Source organism: Rattus norvegicus, chromosome 3, assembly GCF_021556685.1.
Source record: "Rattus norvegicus strain SHRSP/BbbUtx chromosome 3, alternate assembly SHRSP_T2T, whole genome shotgun sequence".
Lineage (NCBI taxonomy): Eukaryota > Metazoa > Chordata > Mammalia > Rodentia > Muridae > Rattus > Rattus norvegicus.
Window position 1 is genome coordinate 169,777,115 of NC_141536.1, and position 27,861 is coordinate 169,804,975.

The 27,861-nt window shown below is 41.5% G+C and overlaps 2 protein-coding genes and 1 long non-coding RNA gene across 10 annotated transcripts; 2 read left to right on the plus strand and 1 right to left on the minus strand.

The window, feature by feature from the left end:
• Positions 1-722: 722 nt before the first annotated feature.
• On the plus strand, positions 723-20,312 carry Pcmtd2 (protein-L-isoaspartate (D-aspartate) O-methyltransferase domain containing 2). 8 transcript variants are annotated; one of them, XR_015683039.1, is made up of 8 exons: positions 4,372-4,553; positions 5,560-5,890; positions 7,577-7,679; positions 9,745-9,916; positions 14,584-14,711; positions 16,596-16,853; positions 17,758-18,178; positions 19,562-20,309. XR_015683039.1 is itself a non-coding variant. In NM_001107810.1 (7 exon segments), coding segments are annotated over 5 exon segments (1,080 nt in total). In that variant the 5' UTR covers positions 723-802; positions 4,372-4,553; positions 5,560-5,583; the 3' UTR covers positions 18,132-20,312.
• Positions 20,297-24,126, minus strand: LOC120101836 (uncharacterized). The gene is made up of 2 exons (XR_015684921.1): positions 23,625-24,126; positions 20,297-20,517 (listed from the first exon to the last, which is right to left on the minus strand). It is a non-coding gene; the product is annotated as an uncharacterized LOC120101836 (long non-coding RNA).
• Polr3k (RNA polymerase III subunit K) lies at positions 23,674-27,861 on the plus strand. Its single transcript, NM_001014259.1, is given in 3 exon segments — positions 23,674-23,840; positions 25,050-25,137; positions 27,159-27,861. Coding segments are annotated over 3 exon segments (327 nt in total). The 5' UTR covers positions 23,674-23,729; the 3' UTR covers positions 27,287-27,861.

Sequence of the window (27,861 nt, forward strand, 5' to 3'; positions counted from 1 at the left end):
CCTACACAAACTTTAAAAAAATACTACAATCATTTTCTTGTCACTCATACCCCAATCCACTGTAGGCTGAGTGCCTTTCTTCAGATGTTGACTCAGGCATCCAGGCCCCTTCCATCTTCACACTACTTCCTTCAACATGCACCCTCCAAGCAGTGTAGAGATGTGCAGTCTCAACCATACAGAACAGGTTTCTGCTTCTCATTCAGAACTGTAAGACTAAAACTCAGAACAATCTTGACAGGTAGCCATAAAGATCACTTAGATGTTGGTATATTTTGTAGGTTTCTCAGAAATGGCCAGGAGAACTGCTAGCTCAAGGTTCGAGTGTGCAGAGGGCCATCCCCTGGGCCGGCCGGTCTGGCAGGGGCAGGGCCGGCCATCATTTGTGTTGTGACTCCTGCAGGCGAGTGGACCCAACCTGTCACTCCTACCTTCTCTACTGTGGGGCATAAGCGGAGGGCCACGCTCCTGCAGGCAAAATGCCGTTCTCCCGCCGACACGCCAGCATCCTCTCATATCACTAGGCCGGACATGCTCGGAGAACACGTAGCGACCACTGAGGCAGGGACACATTCATCCATTCTTCTCCCCCATATGACTCTGCCGCGGGTGGAAAGGGGCGGGCCCGCGGGCAGTGCCGTTGCCCCTTTAAGAGCGCCCTCCAGCCGCGCATGCTCAGTTCAGGTACAGCCCGCGCACGCGCAGGGGCGGCGTCGGATGTTTACAGCGGCTGCGGTCCGTGCGAAGCGACAGAAGCGTCCGAAGAACCCGAGGCTAAACCCGAGGGCCGCTGAGCGCCGAGGTAGAGCCGTCTCTGCCCCTCGGCCTTTCCCTCCGTCTCCCTTCTCCAGCTTTGGCTACCTGACCCCCGGCGTCTGTGTCTCTTACCATTTCCGAGAGTTTCGAGCCCCAGCGCCTGCCACCCCCGCCCCCCATCCCCCTGCCCAGCGCCCTCTAAGCTGCATCCTCAGCGCCCCCTCCCCTCCAGCGTGACCCCTCCCCTCCAGCGCCCCCTCCCCTCCAGCGTCCCCCTCCCCTCTAACGCCCCCTCCCCTTCAGCGACGCCCTCCCCTCCAGCGTCCCCCTCCCTCCAGCGTCCCCTTCTCAGCGCCCCCCCGCCTCCAGCGCCCCCACTCCTCCAATGACCCCCTCCCCTCCCCTCCAGCGTGACCCCCTCCCCCGCCTGTTGCTAATTCTGGGATCTGTTTGCTCTGTATCTACAACCTATTTCTGATTAAGTTAGCAATTAGCTCAAGGGCAAGTCGGGCATTGGCAGTGTTTGAAACAGATTATACCTCGGGCGGATATTTGGAAGAAGACAGAGTATCCTACAGAGGAGAAAAGAAAGACCCCTTTGAGGAAAGGTCCAAAGTAGCTGAAGAAACCTTGCAGGGGCCTGGACCCTTTGTTTTTTATTAGGCCAGTGCCTCTGCCATCAATTCAGTCGTCTGAATATCTGCCCCTTGCTCTCTCGTGTCCTGCACTGTTCTCTGTTCTTGTGGCTAACGTGGGCTCCATTATGTCTGGTAGGCTGTCTCTAAAACGAGGTATTTAAGAGGCTCACACTGATTTTGTGTGAAGGGAATTGAAGTGGGCCCTCTTTTTTTTTTTTTTTTTTTTTTATTCTTTTTTTTTTTTTCTTTTTTTTTTTTTTTTATTAACTTGAGTATTTCTTATATACATTTCGAGTGTTATTCCCTTTCCGGGTTTCCGGGCAAACATCCCCCTCCCCCCTCCCCTTCCTTATGGGTGTTCCCCTCCCAACCCTCCCACCATTGCCGCCCTCCCCCCATAGACTAGTTCACTGGGGGTTCAGTCTTAGCAGGACCCAGGGCTTCCCCTTCCACTGGTGCTCTTACTAGGATATTCGAAGTGGGCCCTCTTGAGGTGGTGGCATTTAGACTCTCCCTTGGCCCTGGCTTTTCTCCATCCTCCTCTGAGACCTTGGCTGGGGCACTTGTGAGAAGAAACTCATTTTTCTTTGTTTCAATTCTGGTAGTCCCAAAGCTTTTCTTTGCATAAAACAGTAGGATCTGTTCCTAGTCAGCATAAACTATATACTTTGATTCAGTTGCAGACCACAAGTGGTATGCACTTGATGCATTCCTTCTAAGAGTTCTGGTTTTCAAGTCAGGAAACCTTAGTTATTTCCATCATTCTGCTGGCAGGATGATGGTTTAGAATACATGTCCCTAGCAAGGTAACCCCTAAAAAAATGACATCCAGATTTGACTGTGGGGCAGCTAGTGTAGTTTTTTTTCAAACGCAGCGTAGGTGTGAAACGGGGCCCCTTTGTTGTTGCTGTCCATGTTGAGTCCTCTGCTTGGAGTTTTCCTGTGTCCTTCTCTTCTGTTGGCCTGTGCTAATCAGTTCTGAATGGAAACTGTAACAAGCATTACAGCAAGTAGTAAATAGTGTCGTGTAGTGAAGGAAGAACAGCCTCCTAAAAATAAGGATTGGATTCTACTGCACCGAATTCTTGTGCAGTGATACTATTTGGTTTGGAGAGAGTATTTTCAAGCTTGTTTTTGTTTTTGGTTTTTTTGTTTTTGGTTTTTGTTTTGTTCTTTTGGACATGGTGACTGATCACATCTCTCTCAGCAGAAAATAGTGATGCTTCTGTGCAAGGCAACATTAGATTGTCAGACAAAGCTAAAATTAAATATTACACTTGATCATTATTCACCTACTCTCCACCCAAAGCAATTGATAGGGCCACCTTGGTGGTCTTTGTGGTATAGAGGATGATCTACAATAACCACACTTTGTTTTAAATGAATGAATTTATTAAGTATCTATATAGCAAGCAAAAGTGAGAGAACTTGAGTAATGACAGAAGTAGTGCATAGAAAGCTTCAGGTTGAGTACTCACCCGTAGTAGGGATGACTGGGCAGCCCAATTGAAAGTCCAGACAAAAGATAACAGCAGAAGTCATCGGTGAAAATCCCATTTGGAACTCCTGATAGAGAATCCAGGTGAAGCTTCCAAGTTTAAATTATATGTATATATGTAAGCAGATAACATCATCATCAAGTTGGGCGCTTATAGTCATCTAGTAGCAATCAGCTGGAGAAGTTGAGGCAGTCAGCTGGAGTTACCAATTGAACATTCTGTTCTCTCCATGAGATTTCCATGTCTGAACATCTGGCTTCTTGTTTCTACGAAGCATTTCTATACTATGCAACAAACAATAGTCTTGTAAATGGCTAATCTTTCAGCTATTCTCAAGGACAAAATGTTTTACTCTCAGGCTGTTTTTCTCTTCCTTTTCCCCGTCATAGAATTAGGTATCCACCACGCTCCAGGAAGGTACTTGGAGAACATTTGGAAACTACTAGAAACAAACACACTGGAGTTGGTACAGGAGAGTCCTTGCTCTCATCATCCGGTTTCAACAAACTTAAAGAGCACATGACAATTTACCAATATAATGCACATTATACTTGATTATCAAAATATTCCTGAGAAATTAACAAAGAATGTTGCTCGTTTGTGAGTCTTTAACCCCTGATTCCATGCTGTGTACAAAACAAAAGCCTTTGGCTAAACCGTGCTGGCTTCACCACAGCACTGTGGGGTCTTTGTGGTGTTCTCGCTGTTTGTGACTGAGCAGTTTAGTAACTAAGACCAGCTTGCCCTACCTTCTGCTGTTGAATGTGTGCTGTCTGGTAGGTAGTAACTGTAAAAACAGGTTGCTGTGTTTTACTGAAATTCTGTTCTTTTAACATGGAATTAGCTTTCACTTGAGAAAAAAACTCAGTAACATAAATATCTAGTACAAATGAAATATATCCAATGTGTTACCTGCAGAAGACTGTTAATTTGTAGAACTGAGATAGGGTGAAGAGATGGCTTTTCTGATTTAATAGAACATGCGTTTTTTAAAGGTCCTTTCCTAAATTGGCCTGTAAGCATATAAATACATTACTCTATTTTCAACTGGTGTCCCGAATTTTAATATGACTATGTTAGATCCGTAGTGTAGCAATAGAACTAAGTGGCTTATCTAAGATTAAGCCCAAGTTTATTAGCACTAGGGACTTGGGGCAAGGGCACTGAATTCACTTTAAAAGTAGATTAAATTTTAATTGAACTGGGATTTGAAAATCTAATCTTTTTCTTGATTATGAAAATGGATTATTTCATCATAAAATGGAAAAGAATTTGTATCAAAGTTTTTTTTAACCCATTGTAAGATGCCAGATTGGTGGTTGATTTTCATTCCTAGGGTTAAATCTCTAGCACTGCTATCACCGGGTGTGCATATGGGTGTGTCTGGGGATGGGTGTGTCTGGGGGCCATCTTCATTGTTCTAGAGAGAAGACTGAGGGAGCAGGATGTAACTTAACTGTTGTTATTGTTTGAGACAGGTTCTTAAATAATCCATGCTGGCTTGGAGCTCACTGAAGATGACTTTGAACTCCTGAGCAGGAGCTGTTTTGATTCAGAAAGTCTAATCTTCCTGTGGTTTGGTAGTCTTTTCTTCAGCAGTTTATATCAGCATCACCATCTTTTACGAAATAAAACCATTAGTTTGGAAAAGTCACCTGAGGTCAGTATAAAACTGGGAAGGATATTTTTCATTTTCCAGGAAGAAAAAGGCCTTTCCAGGGTAAAAAGTATTCCCTGTTCATCGGATCAGGACCTAAAGGGGATGCTTTCTTCACCAAGACAGGCTAGGAGAAGAGAATAAGTGTACTTCTTAGATGGCAAGGGGAAGGAAGCTGTTTAGGAAGTAGGCCACCGAGTGCCGTTGGTGACCCTTCCTACTGCTAAACTTTAGCCTTGAAACAGATTTTATATTTGTTACACTAAGGTATCTATCACAACATGTTCTGTTTCGGAAGAAAGTTTTGTGAATATTTTTACCTAAAATTTAAGCATCAGAGTAACCTAATCATAGGTTGGGTGGATCACTTGTTGTGGGTAGTTTGTGTGTTTGTTGAGATGTAGTACTCTGGTTGACATGGGAATACCATTTAAATTTGAATTTCTGTGTGGCTCAGCAGGTGAAGGTACCCAGCCTAAAAATCTTAGTTTGATGTGTAGATTCCATGTCTGCAAATTGTTGCACCTATAGACCAGCAAATACACTTTCTAAATAGAATAATAAATGTAAAATTTTTTAAAAGATGAATATCAGTTAAACATCAAATGGCTTATTATTTGTTAGCTTAAATTTCTAGCCGAGCTAGTAGGTTTTTTTTCTAATTAAATTATGGTATGAGGGCTCACACATGCCATTGTGTGCATGAGGAGATCAGAGAATGACCCTGTGGCACTAGTTTCTCTCCTCTCCACATTTTGTAGGTTCTGGGGAGTAAACTTGGGTCATGGGCTTTTGTATGGCAAGTGCTTTACTCTTTGAACTATCCCCTTTGACCCTATAATTTCCACTCCCAGTGCCAGCATCTTTGGAGGGTGAAGTAGTTATTGACAAAATATACTCCTGTCTTTATTACATTCAGAACTCAGAATTTGGAAATAGCATGTATTTAGAGCTTTCTTTGTTTTGCTCTTGCCCTTAATGTAAATAGTTATTAAAATTTTAATTGTAGTCCTGCTTGGTTGTAATCTGGAACATGGGCGGTGCTGTGAGTGCTGGTGAGGACAACGATGAGCTCATTGATAATTTGAAGGAAGCCCAGTACATCCGGACGGACTTAGTAGAGCAGGCTTTCCGAGCTATTGATCGAGCAGATTATTATCTTGAAGAATTTAAAGAAAATGCGTACAAAGACTTGGCGTGGAAACATGGAAACATTCATCTCTCAGCCCCATGCATCTACTCGGAGGTGATGGAGGCTCTGGATCTGCAGCCTGGGCTCTCATTTCTGAATTTGGGCAGTGGTACTGGCTACCTCAGCTCCATGGTGGGGCTCATTCTAGGTGAGTGTGGATACAGAGCTTAGTCCCCTCTGCCTTAGTACAATTTGGTATCATCTTAGATAGAAGATTTTGTAGGCTGGTTGCATACCATGGTGGAGATCATGGGCCTCCTATTAGGCTGGAAGTAGGTGGTGGACGACTGAAGATACCCACGGTGGGCTCTGAGTTTGGGGCACGGGGTCTCCTCCTGCCTGTACTGCTGCATTCTGCTATGAATGATGGAAAACAGCAAAGGTCTATAAATCGTGACCTTATATGATTTATTGATTTAATCTAATCACTCTTTTGCTCTTCTTCTCCACTGAGTGGCATTAAAATTCTTTGGTAGGTGAAGTTCTATATAACAGTTTCTCTTTTGTTTGCTACTAAAAGATCAGTAAGTTTATGTATTTATAAGGAATTTTCAGAGAGAATGGATTTACTAGGTTATGATATTTGGAACCATTTAGGCTATTTTTTTTACAAGCTATAAGAATGGATATGAATGTGACCATTTCTGATATTATTATCAGGATTATCAGCTGAAGAGCTATTGAATTCCTGCTTTGTGTAAAACATTTTAGTGGGGCAAAGATTTCAGATGTTGTTTGCATTTCTTCATAATTGATATGATTCTTAATCTTAATTTGTTTTTGATTGGCTAAGGCAGTGGTTTTGACTGGGGGGAATACGTAATAAAACTGCCTATATTATAAATGCTATTGGAAAGAGCCTAAGGGTGCAGCCTTGTGGTGGTGGTCGTGGTGGCATTTGTCTTTAATCCCAGCACTCTGGAGGCAGAAGCAGGCAGAACTCTGAGTTTGAGGCCAGCCTGTTCTACAGAGCTAGTTCTAGGACAGCCAGGGCTACACAGAGAAACCCTGCCTTGAAAAACCAAGGTGGGGGGGTGAGGCGCATACGCAAGAGCGTGCGCCTAGGGAGCCAAGGAGATGGCTCACTGTAAATACCGTGTGTACATGAAGACCTGAGTTCAAGTCATGTAAAGGTGAGCACATGTGAAAAAAAAGAAAAGAAAGCCAGGTGTAGTTGTGTGTGTCTGTATTCTCAGAGCTGGAAAATAGAATTCTAGGGGCTTGCTTGGCTAGCCATTTTATCTGATTTGTTGACCCCAGGGTTTATTTAGTGTGACCCGTTTCAAAAAGTAACCTGGAGAGTGGAAGATACCTCATGTTGACTTCTGCCATGAACATTCATGGATATGTGCATCTGTGCATATGTGTGTGGCGAAAGCGCACACACACACACACACACACACACACACACACACACACACTCGCTCACTCACTCACTACTACCTAGGAAAAGAGTAAGCCTAGACACTGTGGCACTTGATGTTGCCAGCAGTAATAATGAAAGTGCTGTAAAATATAGATAATACTAATACAAAATTCATTTGTAAACATAGGTTTTGCTACTACTCTTGCCTTTTTTTCAATTTGCAAATGATTCTTTTAATGTTTGAGAGGCCAAGTCACCCAAACAAATACTGTGTTAGTGAACGGACCCTGTGTTACACATGGAAAGACTCCCTTGGGTGATTTAGAGCGAATATGCAGAGACCTCAAACCCTTGTGAGTTTCTGTAATTATACAGGACAGAATTATCTGTGTTGTAATTAAAGTACAGAAAAAAAGAGCAAGGGTTCTTTTCCTCATTCTAAGAGCTTTGTTTTCTCAAACCTTTCAGGTCCTTTTGGTGTGAACCATGGGGTGGAGCTTCATTCAGATGTGACTGAGTATGCAAAGCAGAAACTGGACGTCTTCATCAGGACCAGCGACAGTTTTGACAAGTAGGATCGGACGTTACTCACTGTCTCTAAGGGTGTAAATTATAGATAGAAAAGGCCAGTTTATTAGTATGCATATGGCAGAAGACATAGCTAAAGTATGGTTGGACGATACTAGGTTATATGTGTACCCTTGTTACTGTTTTCATATTCTCTGGTACTAATTGCTTTATGGTTTTATTTATTTTTATTTATTTATTTTATTTTTTTGAGACAAGGTCTCCTTGAATAGCCCTGGCTGTCCTGGAACTCACTGTGTAGACCTGATTAGCCTCAAGTTTATAGAGATCTGCCTGCCTTCTGAGTGCTGGGATTAAAGACGTGTGTCACCACACGGTGCCAGCTTTGTGTTTTATAATTTATGATACGAAACATCAGATTTTCATTACTGTAGTAAGAGAAAAAAACCAAAAAATTTATTTTGCTTAGTTTTCATGTTTCATTATAGAAAATTTATATCACCTAATTGCTTTCTTAAAGAATGGAAATTTCAGAGAATAAAAAGTGTTTTTCGCCAGTAATGGTGGACAGAGGCAGGCAGATATTTGTGAGTTTGAGCAGCTTGGTCTACATAGCAAGTTCAAGGCTAGCTAATCAGGAAAAGCCTGTCTAAAAAACAAAGAACTACTGTTGAGGCTGGTGAGATGGCTCAGGGGTAAAGGTATTGTTGCCCAGAGTGATGACCCGAGTTTGACCCTTGGGACCCACCTGGTGAAAGGAAAACTGACGCCCACAAGTTGTCCTCTGAAGTCTTCATGCAGGCTGGGGCACACCTATATGTATACACAGGTGGAGTAACACAGTGAATAAATAAGTCAGAATCTAATAAAATCTCCAGTTGCTTGTCAGGCAACTGAGTGTGGTGCTGAGCATTGTAAAACCAGTGAAAAATGGTGGCTGGTGTTGCTTTGTATTTGGATCATGTTGGAACATTCACTTTCATTCTGTTTTGTTTGTAATGCATAGGTTCTATTTATGTAGTATGATTCTGTTTTGTTTGTAATGTATAGGTTCTATTTATGTAGTATGATTCTATTTGGAAATGTAGCTTCTAACTCCTGGGTCTGCAAAGTGTTACATTGTTCTGCAGTTTATAATTAAAACCTGTGGTTGTCTTCAGAGTGAAAGCCAAGAAACTCACTTGAGATACAGAAGCTTTAAAATGAAAGCTTTATTTTTTGAGCACCCAGGCAGATGGCTAGTTCAGGATGTGAACCGTGTCCCAGAAGGGAGATTATACAACATTTTTAAAGGATGAGAACACAAAGTGAGGGGGGACCTGAGGGAAGGTCCAGTGTTATCTGATTGGACGTTGACATTGTGGGTTAAACAAGGGAGTAACCCATTGGAGACTGGGCCTCCTTATCCTGGGCATCTGGCTTCAAGGTCTTTAATTTGTTCTGCTAGACTTTAGGTCTGGAGCTCAGAGTGATAAGGAGACAAAAGAGCGGGTCAGCTGATTTTAAGACTTAAGCACCTTGGTTTCTGTATTCTTTGCCTGTTAACGGACAATTAAGAAAACATTTGGAGAAGTGAGTTAGGTGTTGTTCCTAGGCCTGAGGACATGAACTTGTTTGACCTTGCCAGAAGTGTTCTTGCAATGGCTGGACTCACACAGTTGTCTCCTTACAAGTTGTCCCTGAGACACTAGACAGCTGTTTACAACAGAAGTTGTTCAGCTATAGGGAAGTCTTCAGATCCCCTAGGGCCTGGAACCTTGAATTTAGTTTAAATAGAGTCTGAGGGGCTGGAGAGATGGCTCAGTGGTTAAGAGCACCGACTGCTCTTCCAGAGGTCCTGAGTTCAATTCCCAGCAATCACCATGGTGGCTCACAACCATCTGTAATGAGATCTGATGCCCTCTTCTGGTGTGTCTGAAGACAGCTACAGTGTACTTGTATATATAAAATAAGTCTTTAAAAAAAAAAATAAAGGTAGAGTCTGAGAGCAAAGTAGTAGTACTTAGAATAAGTTTCTTTTGCTTGTTCCCAACATGGTAGGCATAACTTTGTTTTTATGTACTTGTTACAACCATACATGTAGTTACAGAAAACTTTTTTTCTTGCAGATTTGACTTCTGTGAACCTTCCTTTGTAACTGGCAATTGCCTGGAGATTGCTCCAGATTGTTGTCAGTATGACCGTGTCTATTGTGGGGCTGGTGTGCAGAAAGAACATGAAGAGTACATGAAAAATCTTCTCAAAGTCGGAGGGATCCTGGTCATGCCCTTGGAAGAGAAGGTCAGGTTCTCTACACAGCTGACACTGTGTACTCTCCTCGCAGTACCTTCTGCCATTTTATTAACAGAGGAATACAAAGCTATATATAGGTCTTCCATACCCTGTGCACCATGTGTGAACCTCCTACTTTCTGTCTCTCTCACACTTGTTTTTCTTTCTGTTTTCTTCTTTCTTCCTCCCCTTCTCTTTCTTCTTCCTTCTCTTCACCCCAGCTCCTTTTTTATTTTGTGCCAGTGACCAGACTGAGGCAAGCAGTGATGGGTGGCATAGACAATTGCTGGGGCAAGAATAGCTAACTTTTGTTAAATTCTTTCTTTAACTCTTTGTTATTCTGTAGCCAAAAGCTGCTGGCTTCTGGCAATAAACTCCAGCAGCAGGGAATTAAGAAAAAAAGTTAGTTACCCAGGTTCTTTGACTAGAGGCTCCTTGCTCATCAGGTTAGGGTTAGGATGAAGCAGTGAAAAGAAGCTCCAACAACCTTTATTTCTGTTCTTAGTATTTATATCTTTTCTAAATATTCGCCTCATACAGCTGTCAGGTAGAGCTGTTACAACAGGTTAATTACATTATCTTCTAAATACTTTTACATGCTAATAAGTTGATAGTAACTTTCAGGCAATAATTCATGTCATAGATCGAGGTTTAAGGAGTTACAACAGAATTATTTACATGTCCTTCCAGTAAGACTAGTATCTGACTGGACATTCATTATCTGTTACAAGCCCCCCATAAGTTCATTACAGGTTTAAAGCAATAATTTTTATGTCACAAGTTAGTGTGGTTTTGTCAAGAGACAAATCATCTTCTTTGTGCTTATTTTTTTGAAGTTTTGTATAAACTTGTCAATATTTTATTTCTTATCCTTGCACCTACAATAAATCGTCCATTCTCAGTTTATGACCTTTAGTTACCAGATAGTGACTTTGTTCTTAACCTAGCAGAAATGTTTTTCTTGATCGTACATTGTTCCAAGCTTGCTTTCTTTTTCTAGTTCAATTAGCCCATGACACATGAAGGCTTACAGAGCTCTGTTTGCAGCTTTTATTCTATAGAGGGTTTGAAATTACTTTGTAATTACTTTAGGAATTCTATAAAATCATTATCGGGAATTAGGAAATCATAAATTTGTCTACATCTTCATGTTGATCTGCCCAATAGGGTGGGCTCATGCCCAGGAATTGTTAGGCTATGTAATAGGGACAGGAAAGGCATGTCAACAGCAAAAAGCAATCCTGGGATGAAGTCTCTAAGGACCCTGCATTCTCAGAGCTCACCCATCGTAGTCTTATAAAATGGGCCATTATCAGAAAACTCATTTGCTTGCCTTAGCCTTTCCTAGATGGCTTCTGTAAATTTTGATCTTGTTAGTGTACTTGTTTAATACTTTGATAGAAAGTATTTTACACATTCCTCCATTTTCAAAAATTTCCTTGTATAGAATAGCTTGAAATTTTAAGTCATTTAATTTTGAATCTATATCATTTTGATGTTTACAAGTCACATTCAGTTAATAAATCTCTTAGTTGTGTATGATTATGTATATGTAGTCACATGTGGGTGGGTGCCAGTTTGTATGTATGCATGTGCACATGTAGGTGGAGGCCAGAGAATTGACATATGGTGTCTTCTTTGATTGTTTTCCACCTTATGTATTGACCCAGGGTCTCTCACTTGAACCCAGACCTCACCAATTCAGGTAGTCTAGCTAGCCATCTTGCTCTGGGGATCCCGTCTCCACCTCCAGTGTTAGGGTTACAGGGGAACCACACTGCCTGCCTGGTGTTTGTGTGCTGGGGATTGGAACTCTGCCTCTCGTGTTTGCATGGCAAGCACTGTAACAACTTGCCATCATCCTCGTTCTTATTTTTAATCTCTTGCATTATTTTTTCTCATACTTTCTTTGCAACTGATTTGTTCAGGGAACTAGGTTTTTAATCTTAAAGTATGTCCTAAACTCTGGAATTTCCAGCCCATAGATCACTGTGGCAGTGGACCACATATTCTTCTGTCTTTGTATTTTCTACCTATTGGCAATTAGATCCAGCGTCTTAGTAGTGTTTACTTTTGGCATATTTTGATGGAGGAGAACACAAGAATGTAAGCCATGTATTGAAATAGACTTTTTGGGCTGGAGAGATGGCTCAGCGGTTAAGAGCACTGGCTGCTCTTCCAGAGGTCCTGAGTTCAATTCCCAGCAACCACATGGTGGCTCACAGCCATCTGTAATACTCTCTTCTGGTGTGTCTGCAGACAACAACAGTGTACTCATATACATGAAAAAAATAAATCTTTAAAAAAAATAGACTTTTACCTTCAGTATACAAAGGATTGATTATAGGGGTTGGGGATTTAGCTCAGTGGTAGAGCGCTTGCCTAGGAAGCGCAAGGCCCTGGGTTCGGTCCCCAGCTCTGAAAAAAAAAAAAAAAAAAAAAAAAAAACAAAGGATTGATTATAAGACCATTTTCTTCTACTTACAACAAATTGTGTAGACGCCTCAGATCCTTTTATAAAATCACATAGAATGTTAGTGGCATATAACCTACACATGTCCTCCTTTTTACTTTATAATTCCTCTAATTACTTGTAATAGCTGATAGATTGTCACTGCTATATAAATAGTTGTTTACTATGTTGCTTAGGGAATAATGGCAAACAAAATCTCTACATATTCAGTAATACATGAATGACTTTCTGAATATTTTTGGTCTGCAGTTGTTTGGATATGGGAACCTTAGATCTAGAAGACAGGCACCATTCAAGTATATGGCCTAAGCAGCTTTTCTGTTTACCTTGTAGAATGACATGGAATGACTCAACCTGATTCATTGTTTTATTAACCATAGAGTAATACATTTAAATTCTTTCTTTTTTCTCTGTATTTAGGTGCTGGTTAACTTTGATAAAGAGAAAACTACTATTAGTGATTTGGTTCCCCTATACTTCAGGGATAAATTCTGGTTATTATTGTTTGCTTATTAATATGACTTTTGACAAAGGGAGAGAACTAATAAGGCTTTGTTATTTTTTTATTATCACTACAATTTTTTTAATTTATTTATTCTTTTATGTTATAAGTACACCGTAGCTGTCTTCAGACACAACAGAAGAGGGCATCGCATCTCATTACAGATGGTTGTGAGCCACCATGTGGTTGCTGGGAATTGAGTTCAGGGCCTCTGGAAGAGCAGTCAGTGCTCTTAACCGCTGAGCCATCTCTCCAGCCCTTTACAAAATTTCGATTGAGATCATTTTAGCTCTAGATTAACTTGAAGAGGGTAGGCATCCTCATTCTATTTCTGTTTGTTCATCTAGATTATGAAATGCAGGTTTATAGTTTTAAGGTCTCACATATAATTTATGTATTATAGTTAAATATTTGGTGATCATTATAGCTAGAAACACCCCTTTTTAAAAAAGGTTTCTGAAGGGGCTGGAGAAATGATTCAGTGGTTAAGATCTTTCAAAGGACCTGGGTTCAATTCCCAGTACCCACACGGTGGTTCACAACCATCTGTAACCCCAGTTCCAGAAGATCTGGAACTCTTCTGGCCTTGGCAGGTACTAGGTACATACCAGGTACATAGGCTAACACACAAACAAAACACCCATACATGCAAAAAATAGTAAGATAGTTTTTCTTGACGTGTCTGGGTGATAAAGAGATGGCTCAGGAGTTAAATGCATGCTGTTATTACAGAGGATCTGAGTTCAGAAAACTCAAAGTCTGTAAACTACAGATTTAGGGGATCTGATGGTCTCTACTGGACAAGTACTGGCACATAATGTAAAAAATAAATCTTTAAAATTTTCCGAAAAAAATGTTTTTGCTGTTATCTTAATATAATTAATCTTTAGTAATTGTACTGGTTAATCCTTTTAGAGAATCTTAGTTTTGGATGAGTTTCTGGGTTAGATGTTTTTAGAAAAGATAATCATATAATCTTCTCAGTTTTATGACCTATTAAGGGCATTTGTAGACTGTCCTCGTCACATTGAGCACACAGAGGCTGTGTAGTTTAATTGGATTTGCTGGCACTAATCCGTCTGTCAGCTAGTGTATCCCACTGCACCCTGAAGTGCTGTCAGAGTGGGGACAGCTGCCCTAGGTATCTAGGACGACACATTGATGTTGGTGAAAGTCACAGCAACAAAGTTTTAGCATCTGGCACTTGGGCCTCTCCTGTTCTCCAGCTATTGCAGGTGCAGATGGCTTAAAGCTCAGGTGTTTTTGTGCCTGTGATGCCATTGCAGCTGTATTCCTGATAGCAGGACATAGAATTCAGGGTAAATGGTTGAAGTATTGTAGCTGTTGTACATTTTTGGTTACTGAGGACAGGCCCTCCCCACCTACCTCCAGCCACTGCTTTGAAGAACCCTAAAAAGTTATTTGTATGAATCTTATCTTTGTTATCTTTATTTTTTCTTATAGTCCTTTAACTGACTTATCATTTGTGTTTCGTATAAACAGAAGGTAGGTCAAGGAGCTTGAGTATGTTCATGCTAAGCATTTGCACAAGAATATTCATGGTAGTTGTTGTTAGTCCTGTCACATTAGTTGTACATGGACAGGCTGTTCATATTTAGATTTGATATATAGAAATGATTACACTTAAATATAAATTGTCTGGTGACAAAATCCTTTGGATATTCTTGTTTTGTCTTTGAGATAGTTGACCAAGATAACACGTACAGGCCCTTCTGCTTGGGAAACAAAAAAGATTCTGGCTGTTTCCTTTGCCCCTCTGGTCCAGCCTTGCCGTTCGGAGTCAGGACAGTCCAGACTTGTCCAGCTACGTGAGTATGAGCATCCTACCTGTCTTTTATCTTTGATTAAAGTTAGATTAGAAACAAAATGAGCAAAAACCTTTTGATACTAAAGAGTGTTATCCTTCCCTCTTGCATCCTCAAATTATACAAGATGTTTTAGATATTTTTAAAGTATCTCTGTTTAGCTCATCTTAGATGATTTTAATCTTCTTTTAAATCTGTAAAATGTTGTTGCTGGCCACACTTTTGAGAGTAGCAGATTCACACACAAAAAAAGGAGCTTATTTTGGGAATTATAGGCAGTTTGCCTTGCTTGTCACCTGAATATAGTCCTCTTCCTCCCAGTACCTGTCTCATGCTGCTTTAAGCAACTATGGGTGAGCAACCTGTTCTGCTCTGTGACTGAGAAATTTTGTGTAGCCTCATATGTTTTGAATCTTTGTGTTTACATCTCTCTAAGATGCAGGCTGTACATGAAGCTAATGTAGGATGACCTTCACCCGATATTTAAAACAGCTTTCACAAAAGTAGGATTTCAAAGTGATGAAGATTTAGGACTTCCAAATGAAGATTATAAATAAGATTTCAAGACGATGATTTAGAATTTCCAGATGAAAACTATTGATCATACTTTCTGATCATGTAAAATATTTGGAAAGTGTGTGTGTGTGTGTGTGTGTGTGTGTGTGTGTGTGTGTAAAGAGAAAGTATGAATGTGAATTATTATACATAGTTCTAACACATACATTTTGGTTAATTTTTTTCAAAAACACTTCAGTTAGTGAAGAATCATTTACCACATTGTCCTACTTTATGTGCCAGGTAACATAGAAGCCTTGACATTTGTTAAGCAGCAACAGTGAAACATACAAAGAGCTTGGAGTGATGGATAATGTTATGTCATGCTTGGTTTCAGGGTGAAAGGAAATTTTCTTAGAGGTATAGAGAGGATCTCTTACTACATATCACCGGTCAATAAAAAAGCCATGGACAATAAGCTGAGGCAGGAAGTAGGTCAGACATCCCGCAAGGAGAGAGGATTCTGAGAAATAGCGAGAAGCATGGAAGATTTGAGCAGAAATGCTGAGGATGTAAACTAGCAAGTGTCTGAACTCAGGATAGAAGAAAGGGGAAATTCGCCCCAGGACCTCTTGAGACAGATGTACACAGACAAGGAGAGGAAACCATGAAGCTGAACTCAAGTGAAAACAAGTCAAAACTTATAGCCTAATCATCTATCAATAAATGATTAGTCTCAGTCATCGTTCTGGGAGCAGAGGCTGGAGGAAATCTTGATTAATTTTATAGATGTTACTCAGCAGCATGTAATCCAAACCATCCAATTTCATATTTAGTTATTATTATAGAGAACTTATAAAAATGGTGGAAAAAACCTAAAGTTACAGAGAGGAATAGAAAGGTAGAACCAGGGCAAAGTTTGGGACACACACTTCATGGTGTGGTCATTGTGGGATATGTTGGAAAAGCTGGCTGGAATGTAGATTGGGTTTTAAATCACTTTGTGACTGTGGAAAGCTTCAGATTGAAGATGCTACACATTTTTATAGATATAATCCTGTTAATCATTTGTAGGGTGAATTTGTCAGACTGGTGTTCTGAAATTTTGTTATTAAACCATTATGGCCTGTACTGAGGAAATGCATCATCCTCTGGCACAGTGGCTGGGTTTGGAGGACAAGAATTCATGAAAACATTTGGAACACTTTGAAAACGTAGTGTAAAGTGAATGTTTCTGTGTGAGGACTTGTCAAGCCTGGCTAGGAACCTTAGGCGTGTGTGGCCTCCTAAAATGCTCACTGTGAATGTTGAGTAATAAACATTTGTGTGATTTGGTTAGAATTACTAAAGCGATCAGTCGGGTAGGGTGTTTGCAGTTTCTATCTTTTCTAGATCACTGAAGTTGATGAGACCAAGGGAATAAGAGAAACCATATAGCAAAGCCAGCATTCAGAGACCACGCAGCTTGGCATGCACTGCCTGGAGCACCCTCCTAAGTGGCATGCATGCAGGTTGGAGGCAGAAGTCAGGCAGGAAGTTGATGGGGTTTTCCCTATCATGCAAGAGAAAAAGATTGAGACAACACCAGCCTCTCAACAGGAAGGGTTCCGGGACACATGACCTTTCTGAGGAAGAACAGGAGAGCCTAAGGTATTGTGCTGAGTCTGGGGTAGGTTTGACTTGATTGGGGCTGAGTTTCAACCTGGGGAACTGGTCTATATTCTTTAAATTTACAGAATAGATGTTATACCAAGGATCAGCAGTCATACTGAGAGAGGAGTAGAGTGGACACTGAGCCTTTGGGAGTGTCACAAGGCCTAAGAGAAGTCAGGTCATAGAGAAGGACTGTGAACCTGGCCATAGTGAACTGAATCAGTTTTCCTGGTGGCCCTCAGAGAAAGCTGGACAGGTAGAGCGGATACTTGGGAGCCCAGTGGCCAGTGACGAGACAGTTTTAACATCCTGCAAATGTTCAGGAACTAATCTTTTAATTGAGTTGGTGAGAGCAGGATGTACTACAGGTCATTTGTTGTTGAGATACAAGGCCTCAACTGCTCAGTAGAATGACAGGATGCAGGCAAGGTACCACAGCTCCATAAAAGGCAAGAGAGAAGGGTTGGTGTCTCAAAAAAGAAGGAGGAGGCACTGTTCGTTTTTTAGAGCCTCGCCTAACAACATTTCTTGCCTTTCTGCAGGGCAGATATTGGTGGGTTCTAGGCAGGGGTTATTATTTTGGTTACAAATGTTGCAGATAACAGGAGAGTCCCTTCTATAGAGAAGCCTCTTGCTTAAAGAAGGTTATGTGTCCTGGAGGGAAAAGAGTGATTTAGATTTTCTGTTTAATGTATTTAAACTCATGTAAAACTATTAAAGTATATAAAGGGGTGTTAGAAACGTAGATTGCTGTATTTTTGAGTGGATGTTATTATGTCACTGAGCAGAATAGAGTTATAAACTAGTCTGCAAGAACAAACCCTAAGGTTTCAAAAGTCCTTTCAGCAAGTTAGGTGTGGGTTGGCCCCACCCATGCCCACTGCTCTGCCCCTGTCCACAGCACCACCAGCCGTGCGCAGCCTGCAGGACCTGGCCCGGCTTGCTATCCGAGGCAGCATCAAGAGGGCTATGCGCCAGGAAGCCACCAGAGGAGGTGGTCTGAAGAGCACACCTATGTTTAAAAGAAGGCGAGTCCGTCGCCGCAGGATGGAGACCATTGTCTTTTTGGACAAAGAGGTTTTTGCCAGTCGAATTTCCAACCCCTCTGATGACACCAGCTGTGAGGATGCAGAGGAGGATCGGAGGGAAGTGGCAGAGAGGACCTTGCGGGAGGCCAAGCCTGAGCCACCAGTGAACTTCCTTCGTCAGAGGGTATTGCGCCTCCCGTTACCTGACCCCCTGAAGTACTACCTGCTGTATTACAGGGAAAAGTGAGCTGTGGGAGAGTAGGACCAGGATACCCAGAGGAAGCTGCTGGCCAGGTACATGTCTCTTCCCTTTCTTGGTTCCTGTCTATCCTCTAAAACTTTTCATGTATTGGTGTGATTTATTTAAGCACAATTTAACCAGAAACTGCATAGAATTATTTTCCTTGGGGGCAGGGTAGGGTGTGCATCTTTTGAGCTCTACTGTAACTGGAGCTCTTTTTGGGAACTGCATGATGTCTGCTCCTTATGTAGGCAAACTTTCACACTGGGACTTGAATTAAATTGGATTTGGATCCTGTGTGAAGCAAGGGGCAAGCCTGTCAAGGTGGCATACCCCCACTCAGCTTGAATTTTATGTGCCGGTTCTGTTGCTGGCATTGAGTTCTTCTGAGTTTTGCCTTTTTCTAGGTTGGGAAATGTTGAAAATCCCCCCTTATTTTAATAAAACTAATCAAATATTATGTGAAATATCAACCATAATGAGATACAGAAGGGAGGGATAATGTATAGAACTGCCAGATGTCTTTCTGGAATTTCCAAAGACTTCTAAGCAGTTGGTCCTCCCCCCAATTCCTTCTGATACTTTATAGGAACCACCATCAAGTAATCTCTTTTTCTGAGAGAAAAAGTTTTTCCTGAACCATAGCAGTGATTCATGAATCACAACTGCAAAGACCAGAGCAGTTCTAAGGTATCTACATGAGAATTTTCAGAGCAGGTAGAGAGACTGCAGTGCTATAGAAAGCCCATGCTTCTTGACTTTGGTTTGCAGTCTTTCTTTGATCATATTAGAGTACCAGGTCATAGATTTTTATCTTTTATAATTCTGGAGAAAAAATTGTTAGTTTTGTAAATTTTCTTAAGAACAGATACATGTATTTTACTAGTTCCATTGCATTAGAGCAGTTTAACTTAGTGATGTGAAATCTATTATCTCCAGGCCATGGGTGTTGAGAACTATCAAGTTTTTAAAAAAAAAAAAAAAAGCAACCTTTCTGGCTTTCAGAGGGCAGGACTTGAAGTTACATTGCTGATTCCAAAAGCTGGCTCTTAAAAAAAATTTTTTTTTCTAGCCCAAAGGAAAAAAAATAGTGTAAATTGTTAATAATAAGCCCAAATTAGAGTATTAATTTAGGATTCAGTACTGAGATTTTATGATTTATTTTTAGCTTAGCCACATGTGACTTGCAGAGAGAAATTTGATAGTTATGTGATTTCTCCAGCTTAAATGGGTATTTTGGTTTATTTTTTTTTTCAAGTTAGTTGAATCATTTTTACCACACAGTATAGTCTGCATGTATAGCTGGGAAAACATATAATGCCCTACATTATAAATAAAATGTACACTTACATTACTTTAAATATAAGCTATTTAAAGAAAGTTCAAAGTTGTTTTTACTTGCCTTTTAACTCCAATTTGGGCTTCTTTTCTTTCAGAGAGAAATGCATGCTCTAACTTGACTTGCAAATGTTTGTAGTTTGCAGATCTTTCCTGATGTTAACTCTAATTGTTAGCTAGACTTTTATGTTACCTGGAAAATTTTGGACATAAAATTAAATAAATGATACCTGTGAAGTTTGTATATTAGGAGGATTGATTGAATTTTTTTCCCTGTGACTGAATATGGGCTACATTTTGAAAAGCCACATTTGCCTTTATGCTGGATTTTTAAAAAATTACAATACATAAGACACTTTCTCTTTATATGTTAAACTTTTCTTAGTATTTTGTATTTATATTTTATCACTTTGTGATTTTAAACCATAATTCAGTTAAATATAGTTGTAACAAGTGAGAAGTAGATTGGCCTTTATATTATACTACCAGGGAAAATTGAAATTTTCTCATAAACACTTTGCTGCCAGAATTCAGTATATACCGACGGTATATACAATAATATCCTACATTCTGTTTTCAGACTAATAAATCTTAATATAGTCAAGTGTTTGTCTTCAGGATCTGTACTGTAAACAAAATATTGACAATGACTATGTTTTAAGGAGTGGGTATTTTTAAACATGTGACTTCTGTTGTAATGTAAGAATCAAAGGTGTACATAAAAATAGATTTGTCAACGTGGAACTTAAAGTTGAAAATCCAAGAAATTAGAAACACTGATTTTTTTTTTTAAATGAGGGGAAACATGGATAAACACAAATGAATCAATAAAAAAGTGTTAAGACATTTTATTCTCAGTATTGCTTCTGTGTTGAGTATGGGATTCTTGGTTACATTCTTTTTAAGACTCTATAATGGGGTCGGAGAGATGGCCCATGCAGAAGGTTCAGTTCTTAGCACCCACATGGTAGCTCACAACCGACTGTAATTCCAGTTCCATAGGTTCTGACTTCCTCTTCTGACGTCCTATGAGCACCAGGCACACATGTGGTGACTTACGTTCATGCAGGGAGAACAAACATGCATATCAAATAAGTATTTAAAGACAATTTTACTGGTACACCTCTTTTTCCACATTAAATTTTCCTTCACCAGATACTTGTATTGTTTAATTTATAGTACTTGTAAAAGAGAACTCTGAAGAACAACTTTATTTGCTATTTTAGTCATGTACTCATATTTTGAGAATGTTCAAGGGAAGCAATACATTGAGCATTTGCTTTAATTAGCATGAATCTCATAGAGATTCATACTCGTATAAATGTTCATATAGAGAACCTGTATGTCAGTAATAAATCTGAATGCTGAGGTTTGAGACTTAACTGAAAACTGAACATAAGGCATTGGTGAACTAGTGATAGAAACAGGGAGGTAATGATGTCATGGAGACAGAACAGATAAGGAACAGCAAGAATTGTTAGACTTTCGGGGTCAGTGGCACAGAGTGGTAAAGGCATTTGGGTTGGGAGCTCCTGGCCAATCTGGGCTTCATGTAGTATCCTGTTTCAGAAAACAAGAAAAGCAATCACAAGAAGGCTTTTTTTCCTGAAAGGTTTGGGTTTGCTTTTTGTTTTGGTTTTTTGTTTTGTTTTGTTTTGTTTTTTGGTCACTTAAGATCGGATAGGTCAAGGGTCTGTGGTGAAGGTGAGGATCAAGGAAGGGCTGAGGCCTGGAGGTGGTGAATGATGTTATCCATTCCAGTGTGTTGTAAGTGCCCCCATGTTAGAAACATAGATGAATACATTTGTGTCTCAACAATGTTAGAGTTTACTAAATAAGTTCACAAGGTGTATTAGTCAGGGTTCACTAGAGTCACCCAGTTTATGGAATGTCTCAATATATTAAGGGGTTTATTGTAATGACTTACAGCCTGTAGTCCAACTAACCCAACAGTGGGAAGCCCAAGAATCTAGTAGTTGCTCAGTCCCACAGGCTAGGTGTTTATGCTGGTCTTCCATAGAGTGAGTTCCAACAGATGTGCTGCTGCAAAGAAGAGTGAATCTTCCTTCTTCCAATGTCCTTACGTGTGGCCTCCAGCAGACGGTGTGTACCACCGCGCCTGGATCTGAAACTTGTTTTGTCCCACGATGACCTTGAATTTAGAGATCTGCATCTTCTGGGATTAAACGTGTGTGTGTGTGTGTGTGTGTGTGTGTGTGTGTGTGTGTGTGTGTGTGTGTGTGTGTGGACTTGTTTTGTCCCACGATGACCTTGAATTTAGAGATCTGCATCTTCTGGGATTAAACGTGTGTGTGTGTGTGTGTGTGTGTGTGTGTGTGTGTGTGTGTGTGTGTGTGTGAGAGAGAGAGAGAGAGAGAGAGAGAGAGAGAGAGAGAGAGAGAGAGAGTGCGCTACCTAACCTGAACCTAAGCTTTTTGTGGTCAAGATCCAGGTCAGAAACCGGTCTTCCAGTCTCAGGGTCTGGATCACAGGTGTGCCCTCACATTTCTGGATTGTAGTTCATTCCAGATGTAGTCAAGTTGACAACCAATAATAGCCATCACACAGCTGTGTATATCCATTTACTATGGAGGGTTTTGCAGACAAAAAGAAAATCTGAGGCTTTACAAAAAGCAGTTCCCTTTGATATTCTAAGGAGGCAACAATGTGATAGTCTCTGTGGCTGCCTGGGGCACATCGCCTCTGACTTTCAACTTTATTTTCTGGATCATCCTGTGAGGGATGTTGTTGAAGTCCTGTTCTGGGCATGGGTTGTAGTTTGCATTCTTCACACTTCTGTCAAGAATCCTTGCAAAGATAATGATGGGTCTCCCACCTGTACTGAGCTGCTTCTCAGTTCCTAGTAAAATAATGATCAGAGCCCCTAAATTATCCCCCCAAGAATCCCTCAAAGAAACATGCAGAGTTAACCAACAGAGACTTGAGCTGGGGCTCCATGCTTTAGCCTCTTCACCTGCAAATATTTGGGAACAAGGAGACACAAGTGACTAGGAAAAGTGTGCATGTGTTGCGCATGGGCCTCCAGAATCTACATGGTAGACCTCAGGCTATTACTGGAATACCTACCATCCAGCTGTTTTAGATCAGCTCTTCAGGACTAAGGTTGGAAGCTGGAGGTTCATTGTTGCAGGCTTTTTCTTTATCATACCATGAACTCTGGGATTGTGTTTACTGGAAAAACCTGTTTCTAGTTGTGGTGTGACTCGGCCCTTGGCACACAACCTTTAATCCCGCTGGCTGGAATACAGACACGCCCTTAGAATGCTCCTTTAATGCCCAACAATGAAGGTCAGGTTAGATTGTAGAAGGTATCACCCATATTTGAAAATGATGTCTAGGGCTGGAGATATGGCTCAGTGGTTCACTGACTGTTCTTCCAGAAGTCCTGAGTTCAAATCCCAGTAACCACATCTCATCTCGTCTGTAATGAGATCTGATGCCCTCTTCTGGTGTGTCTGAGGATAGCTACAGTGTACTTTAAATAAATAAATCATTTTTTTTAAAAGTGATGTTTGAGTGTCCGACAAAGTGGGGAATTAGAGAGTTTTTTTTTTTGTTTTTTTTGTTTTGTTTTGTTTTGTTTTTTTGTACAGAATAGGGTATGCCCAACTCTCATGAGACAGTTTTCCTGGGACAGTTTTTACAGAGAACAAACTAGACACAGATGAAGACAGAATGTGCCAGAAGATTAGAACAGATTGTCAAAGTTAGTATGAGGCCAAGCAGAGCAATTGAGGAAAGGCTGAGAGAGAGAAGCCAAATTCAATCAGTTTGAGCCGGAACAGCTGAGTTGAACCAGCCAACCAGCGCTCAGAACTAGAAGGGGTGCGCTTATTCCGCAGTGAGTCTCAGAAGCTGAAAACCTTCTAGGCCTGAATTAGATTTTACAGAGGGTAGAAGTTTCCAGGCCTAGATACTGCAGCTCAGCAGCACCTCATCACCCAGTCCGGCTCACCACCATCAGGCTCCCCAGGTGCTGCCATCTGCCGGCACCATTAGTTTGCGTTTCAGCTAGGGAGATGTGCGCACGCGCAGAAGCTACACGGACAGCGAGTGCAGACAGCATGCAATTGGCTGGATGGGGAAGGGTCATCGGCGGTGACCAATGGCATGCGCGAGGCTGCCCGCCGCAGTGCCTACCGGGAACGTGTTGCCGATCGCCGGTTGCCCGTAACGGAGGAAGGGAGACGGCTTCAGATTGGGCGCCTGAACCTCGGCAGCGCCACACAGTGTGGGAGCTGAGCAATGCTGCTGTTCTGCCCGGGCTGCGGGAACGGCCTCATTGTGGAGGAGGGGCAGCGCTGTCACCGCTTCGCCTGCAACACGTGCCCGTACGTCCATAACATCACCCGCAAGGTGAGGTCCACAGGCCGGAGCTCTCCCTGCGGTCCGCGGGGCCCAGGGCAGGCGTCGGCGCGCTCGGACCTCCCCGCTGCCCGCTCAGAAATTGTGCGAATTTTAGTTCATCCCCCTACGCTGGACCTCGCAGATTCCAGTCCGCTCCTCACCTCTGATTTCAAATCCTCGGGTTCTTTAGTTGCTCGTTTGCTCCCATCCCCTATCTTGATTCCTGAGAATCTTCTTGCACGCAGTGCTGTCAGGTTCTTCCCTCCGCCCGAGTCGGTCTTCCCTGAATAACTACGCAGAGTGACGCACTTCTCATTCTCGTCTCCCTCTTCCCCCGTCTCTGGTGCATGTGTGCCTCCCTGTTTCTCTCTCCCTCTCCTCTTTTAAAATAATGACTGCCTTATTTAAATGTCAGCCCGTGCGGCTGTTTGTGCACCTATAATTCTAGCACTCGGCAGGAGAATAGGTTCAAGGCTCATCTGGGCTGCATAGCACACACAGAGCACAGAAAAGCCAAACCCAGTTCTTTCTGTTTATCCTCATTCCCTTAAGGTTTTCACAGAATTCATTGTCTTCTAATGTTTTATATCGTTGTTGCTACTTTGTGTGTGTAGTGCTTGTGTTGGAACCCAGCAAGCTGTGTTTCCAGCCCTCGGTGTTTTGTGTACCTTAATTCCCGTTCCTCTTTACCTCCGTGCCTTAGTTCAGTGACTGCAGTTGTGCAGCACTGGGCCTTGGTGACTCCTCGTTCCTAATGTTTGCACATTAGAGCTGTGTGGTAGGGGTTTAGAGTCAGGATTTGTGGTAAGATGAATTGTGACAGAATTTCTAATTTCCAGGGATGCCTGATAAACATAGGAAAGCATCCAAATGTGACCTGGGGTGCTGGTATACCCAGCTAAGTGACTTCATTTGTCTGTCTTTCCTGTTGGATTATTAGGTGTCCTAGGGGTATGAGAGAAGAGCAAGGTTTTACTAGGCTGTTTTTTCCTTTCAGTTCTGTCTGGTGTTTCCTTCGGTCTCTAGAGGTCTGAACCTCTAGAACCTCTGTTCTGTTTGGAGGAACATCCGAGTCACAAAACCCCTACATTTTAGTGACTCACACTGCTCTTTGAAGAAGACAAATTTTGTAGAGGAAATGCTGGAGGGAGTTGTGGCTTAGTGACCGACTTGTAAAACTGTACAATTACTTCCAATCTGGTGGCTTGTGTCTGTTAGGTAACAAACCGAAAGTATCCAAAGCTAAAAGAAGTGGATGATGTGCTTGGTGGAGCAGCTGCCTGGGAGAATGTGGACTCTACTGCAGGTGAGGATTTTCCCGTAACAGAGCCAGTGACTCAACCTTGTTTGTTATTACTTATTATTATATTTTATATTTATATTGTTTCGCTAGTTTGTGTGTGTGGTGCTTGTGTTGGAACCCAGAAAGCTGTATTTCCAGCCCTCGGTGTTTAATACTAATAATAAACTTAGTATTATAATGCAGTCCTGTCTGTTATTAGGGCCAGCAAGATACCCTGGTAAAAGCACTTGTTGCCAGATCTGTTAGCCTGAGTTTGATTCTTGGAGCCCAGATAGTAGGAGAGAACTGACTCATGGGAAGATTTTGTACCACCCTCCATGCACACATGGGCGTGCACAAGTGTAAAAGAACTTAAGAAGATGTAAATAACAATGTAATATCAAATAGCTAGTGCATGAAATATTTTGGTGATGTGTTTTAATTACAGTGTAGGCACTCTAAAGTCTTTTACATTTTTGTTGTTGTTAATTGATTTTGTTTTTTTGAGACCTGGTTTCACTGTGTAGCTCTGAGTGTCTTGACCTCGGAGATCCACCTGTCTGCCTCCCACATGCTGGTACTAAAGTATCTGCCACTGACACCTGGCTGTAATAACATTTTTTTAAAAGTAGATTCTTTCAAGGATTCTTTAAAGCAAAGTTACTATAGTGATACCTGAACCGTTGTTTCATTTAGAGTCTCAAGTCCGATGTGGACAAGTATAATTAAAAAATAAATCTGGCAAATATTCTCTTTTTGAAGCAAATTTAGAGTTCATTACAAAAAATTTCAGCATTGATTTATATATAGTTGTTGGGAAGGGGGGATCCATGCTCTAGTGGGTGTGGACTTCTCATGAAAATTGTGTTGTATGTATTTTCAAATACCAACACTGAGAAAATGATCAGCCCTAGTCTTTTATTTTCATTTCGTTTTATTTTTTATTACATGGATTTAAAAAAATTATAACTGTGGACGAAGGATGGTTGCTCAAGCTTATGATTCCAGTTACGATTCTGGTGCTCTCTGAGTGGAGGCAGAAGGCTCAGTGCTTATCTGGGCTTCTTGAGACCCTGGCTCAGCCATTCTGTCAACCGATAAATAGCTGTGGGGTAGGATTTCAGTGGTTGAGAGCATGGGACTGGGTTTCCTTCCCAACTTCCACCTGGCAGCTCAGACCTTCTGTACTTGTACTTTCAGGTGATCTAATACCCTCTACTTGCATCCAGGGACACTGCATGAACGTGGTGCACAGACTACCCAAAGGCAAAACATGCACATAAAATAATTATAAAAAATTAGGGGGGGGTTGATATTTGCAACTGGAGGTATTAAAAAGTAAATGTTTACATCTTGATTTGTTTGATAAATTTAAATGTGATAATGGAATGAGAGAAAATGGCCTAGTACCTCTTTTAGAAGGACGAGCACATGTGTGATTGGCAATCTTTTCCTCTGTAGAGGAATATCCAGATCTCCTCTGTTGTCATTAGCTAGGGACGGTAGCACAGCTGAGCGATGGAGACAGAAAGATCATCTCAATCTTATTTTAGCTACTGAGTGACTTTGAGGCCTTTATGTGTTTGTTTTAAGCTATTTGTTTATCTTTAGGATAGAATCTTGCTGTGTATTCCAGGCTGGCTTTGTTGCAAGCTTCTTACTTCAGTTTCCCAAGTGCTAGATTCTGGCCGCCGGCTACCTCAGTGGGCTGTGTTTTTGTTACATTCCCACAAAGGAGACAATAACAGACCCTTCCCAGGCTATTTCCAGCCATTCAACCAGATTTGAGAAGGGAAGTGGAACCCAGGGATGGAAGGGGAGGGGGTTCAAAAAGACCTTAAGCCTCTACTCATTTTCAAATTTCAGGACTTTTGTTGCTTTTATAAAACAAGGTCTCTCTGGTCTCCTTGTTGATGTGCTGTGGAAAGGGTGTTGCTATTGGCAACCTCGCCTTTGGCAGAGGAGTGTAGATGAGCATGAGGATGAAATGTTTGCCCACATTTAACAGTGTTTGTAATGTGGAAACTTGCTTTTCTGTTTGCCAGAGCCATGTCCAAAATGTGAGCATCCTCGTGCCTACTTCATGCAGCTTCAGACCCGTTCTGCGGACGAGCCAATGACCACCTTCTATAAGTGCTGCAATGCTCAGTGTGGACATCGCTGGAGGGATTAGGGCCGGACTTGCCTAGCTGTGAGCATGATTTCTGTGTGCTGAAGGTCTTTACTGTATGGTAGGAAGCCGATCTTCTGTGGTGAAGGACCTGGGTGAATAGAGCTCATCTGCAAGTTAGCGGCTCTCAGGTCCTTGGGAGCTCCACGCAAGGATGTCACTTGGCTCAGGTCCTGGTCCTACATTCGAACTTGGAACTTGGGTTTTAGCCAGTCTTTTTTGTTTTTTAGTTTTTCAAGACAGGTTTTCTCTGTGTAGTCCTTGCGCTGCCCTTGCTGTGTAGACCAAGTTGACCTTGAACTCATTATCCACCTCCCTCTGCCTCTGGAGTGCTGGGTGCCACCACCGCCCATGATGATCTTGACCCTCCTACATATGAACCATTTTCATTCTGTGCAGTGCAGGGATTGAACTCTGAGCCTCATGCATGCTAGATAAGTACTGGCTGTATCTCTAGCCCTGATTTTTTTCTTTTTAGAGAAATTGTGAAAATACTTATAAACATACTGAAAGTCACTTTAAAATTCTGGAATTACATGATTCACCTTGTATGATTAATAAACAATACTATTCTGTGA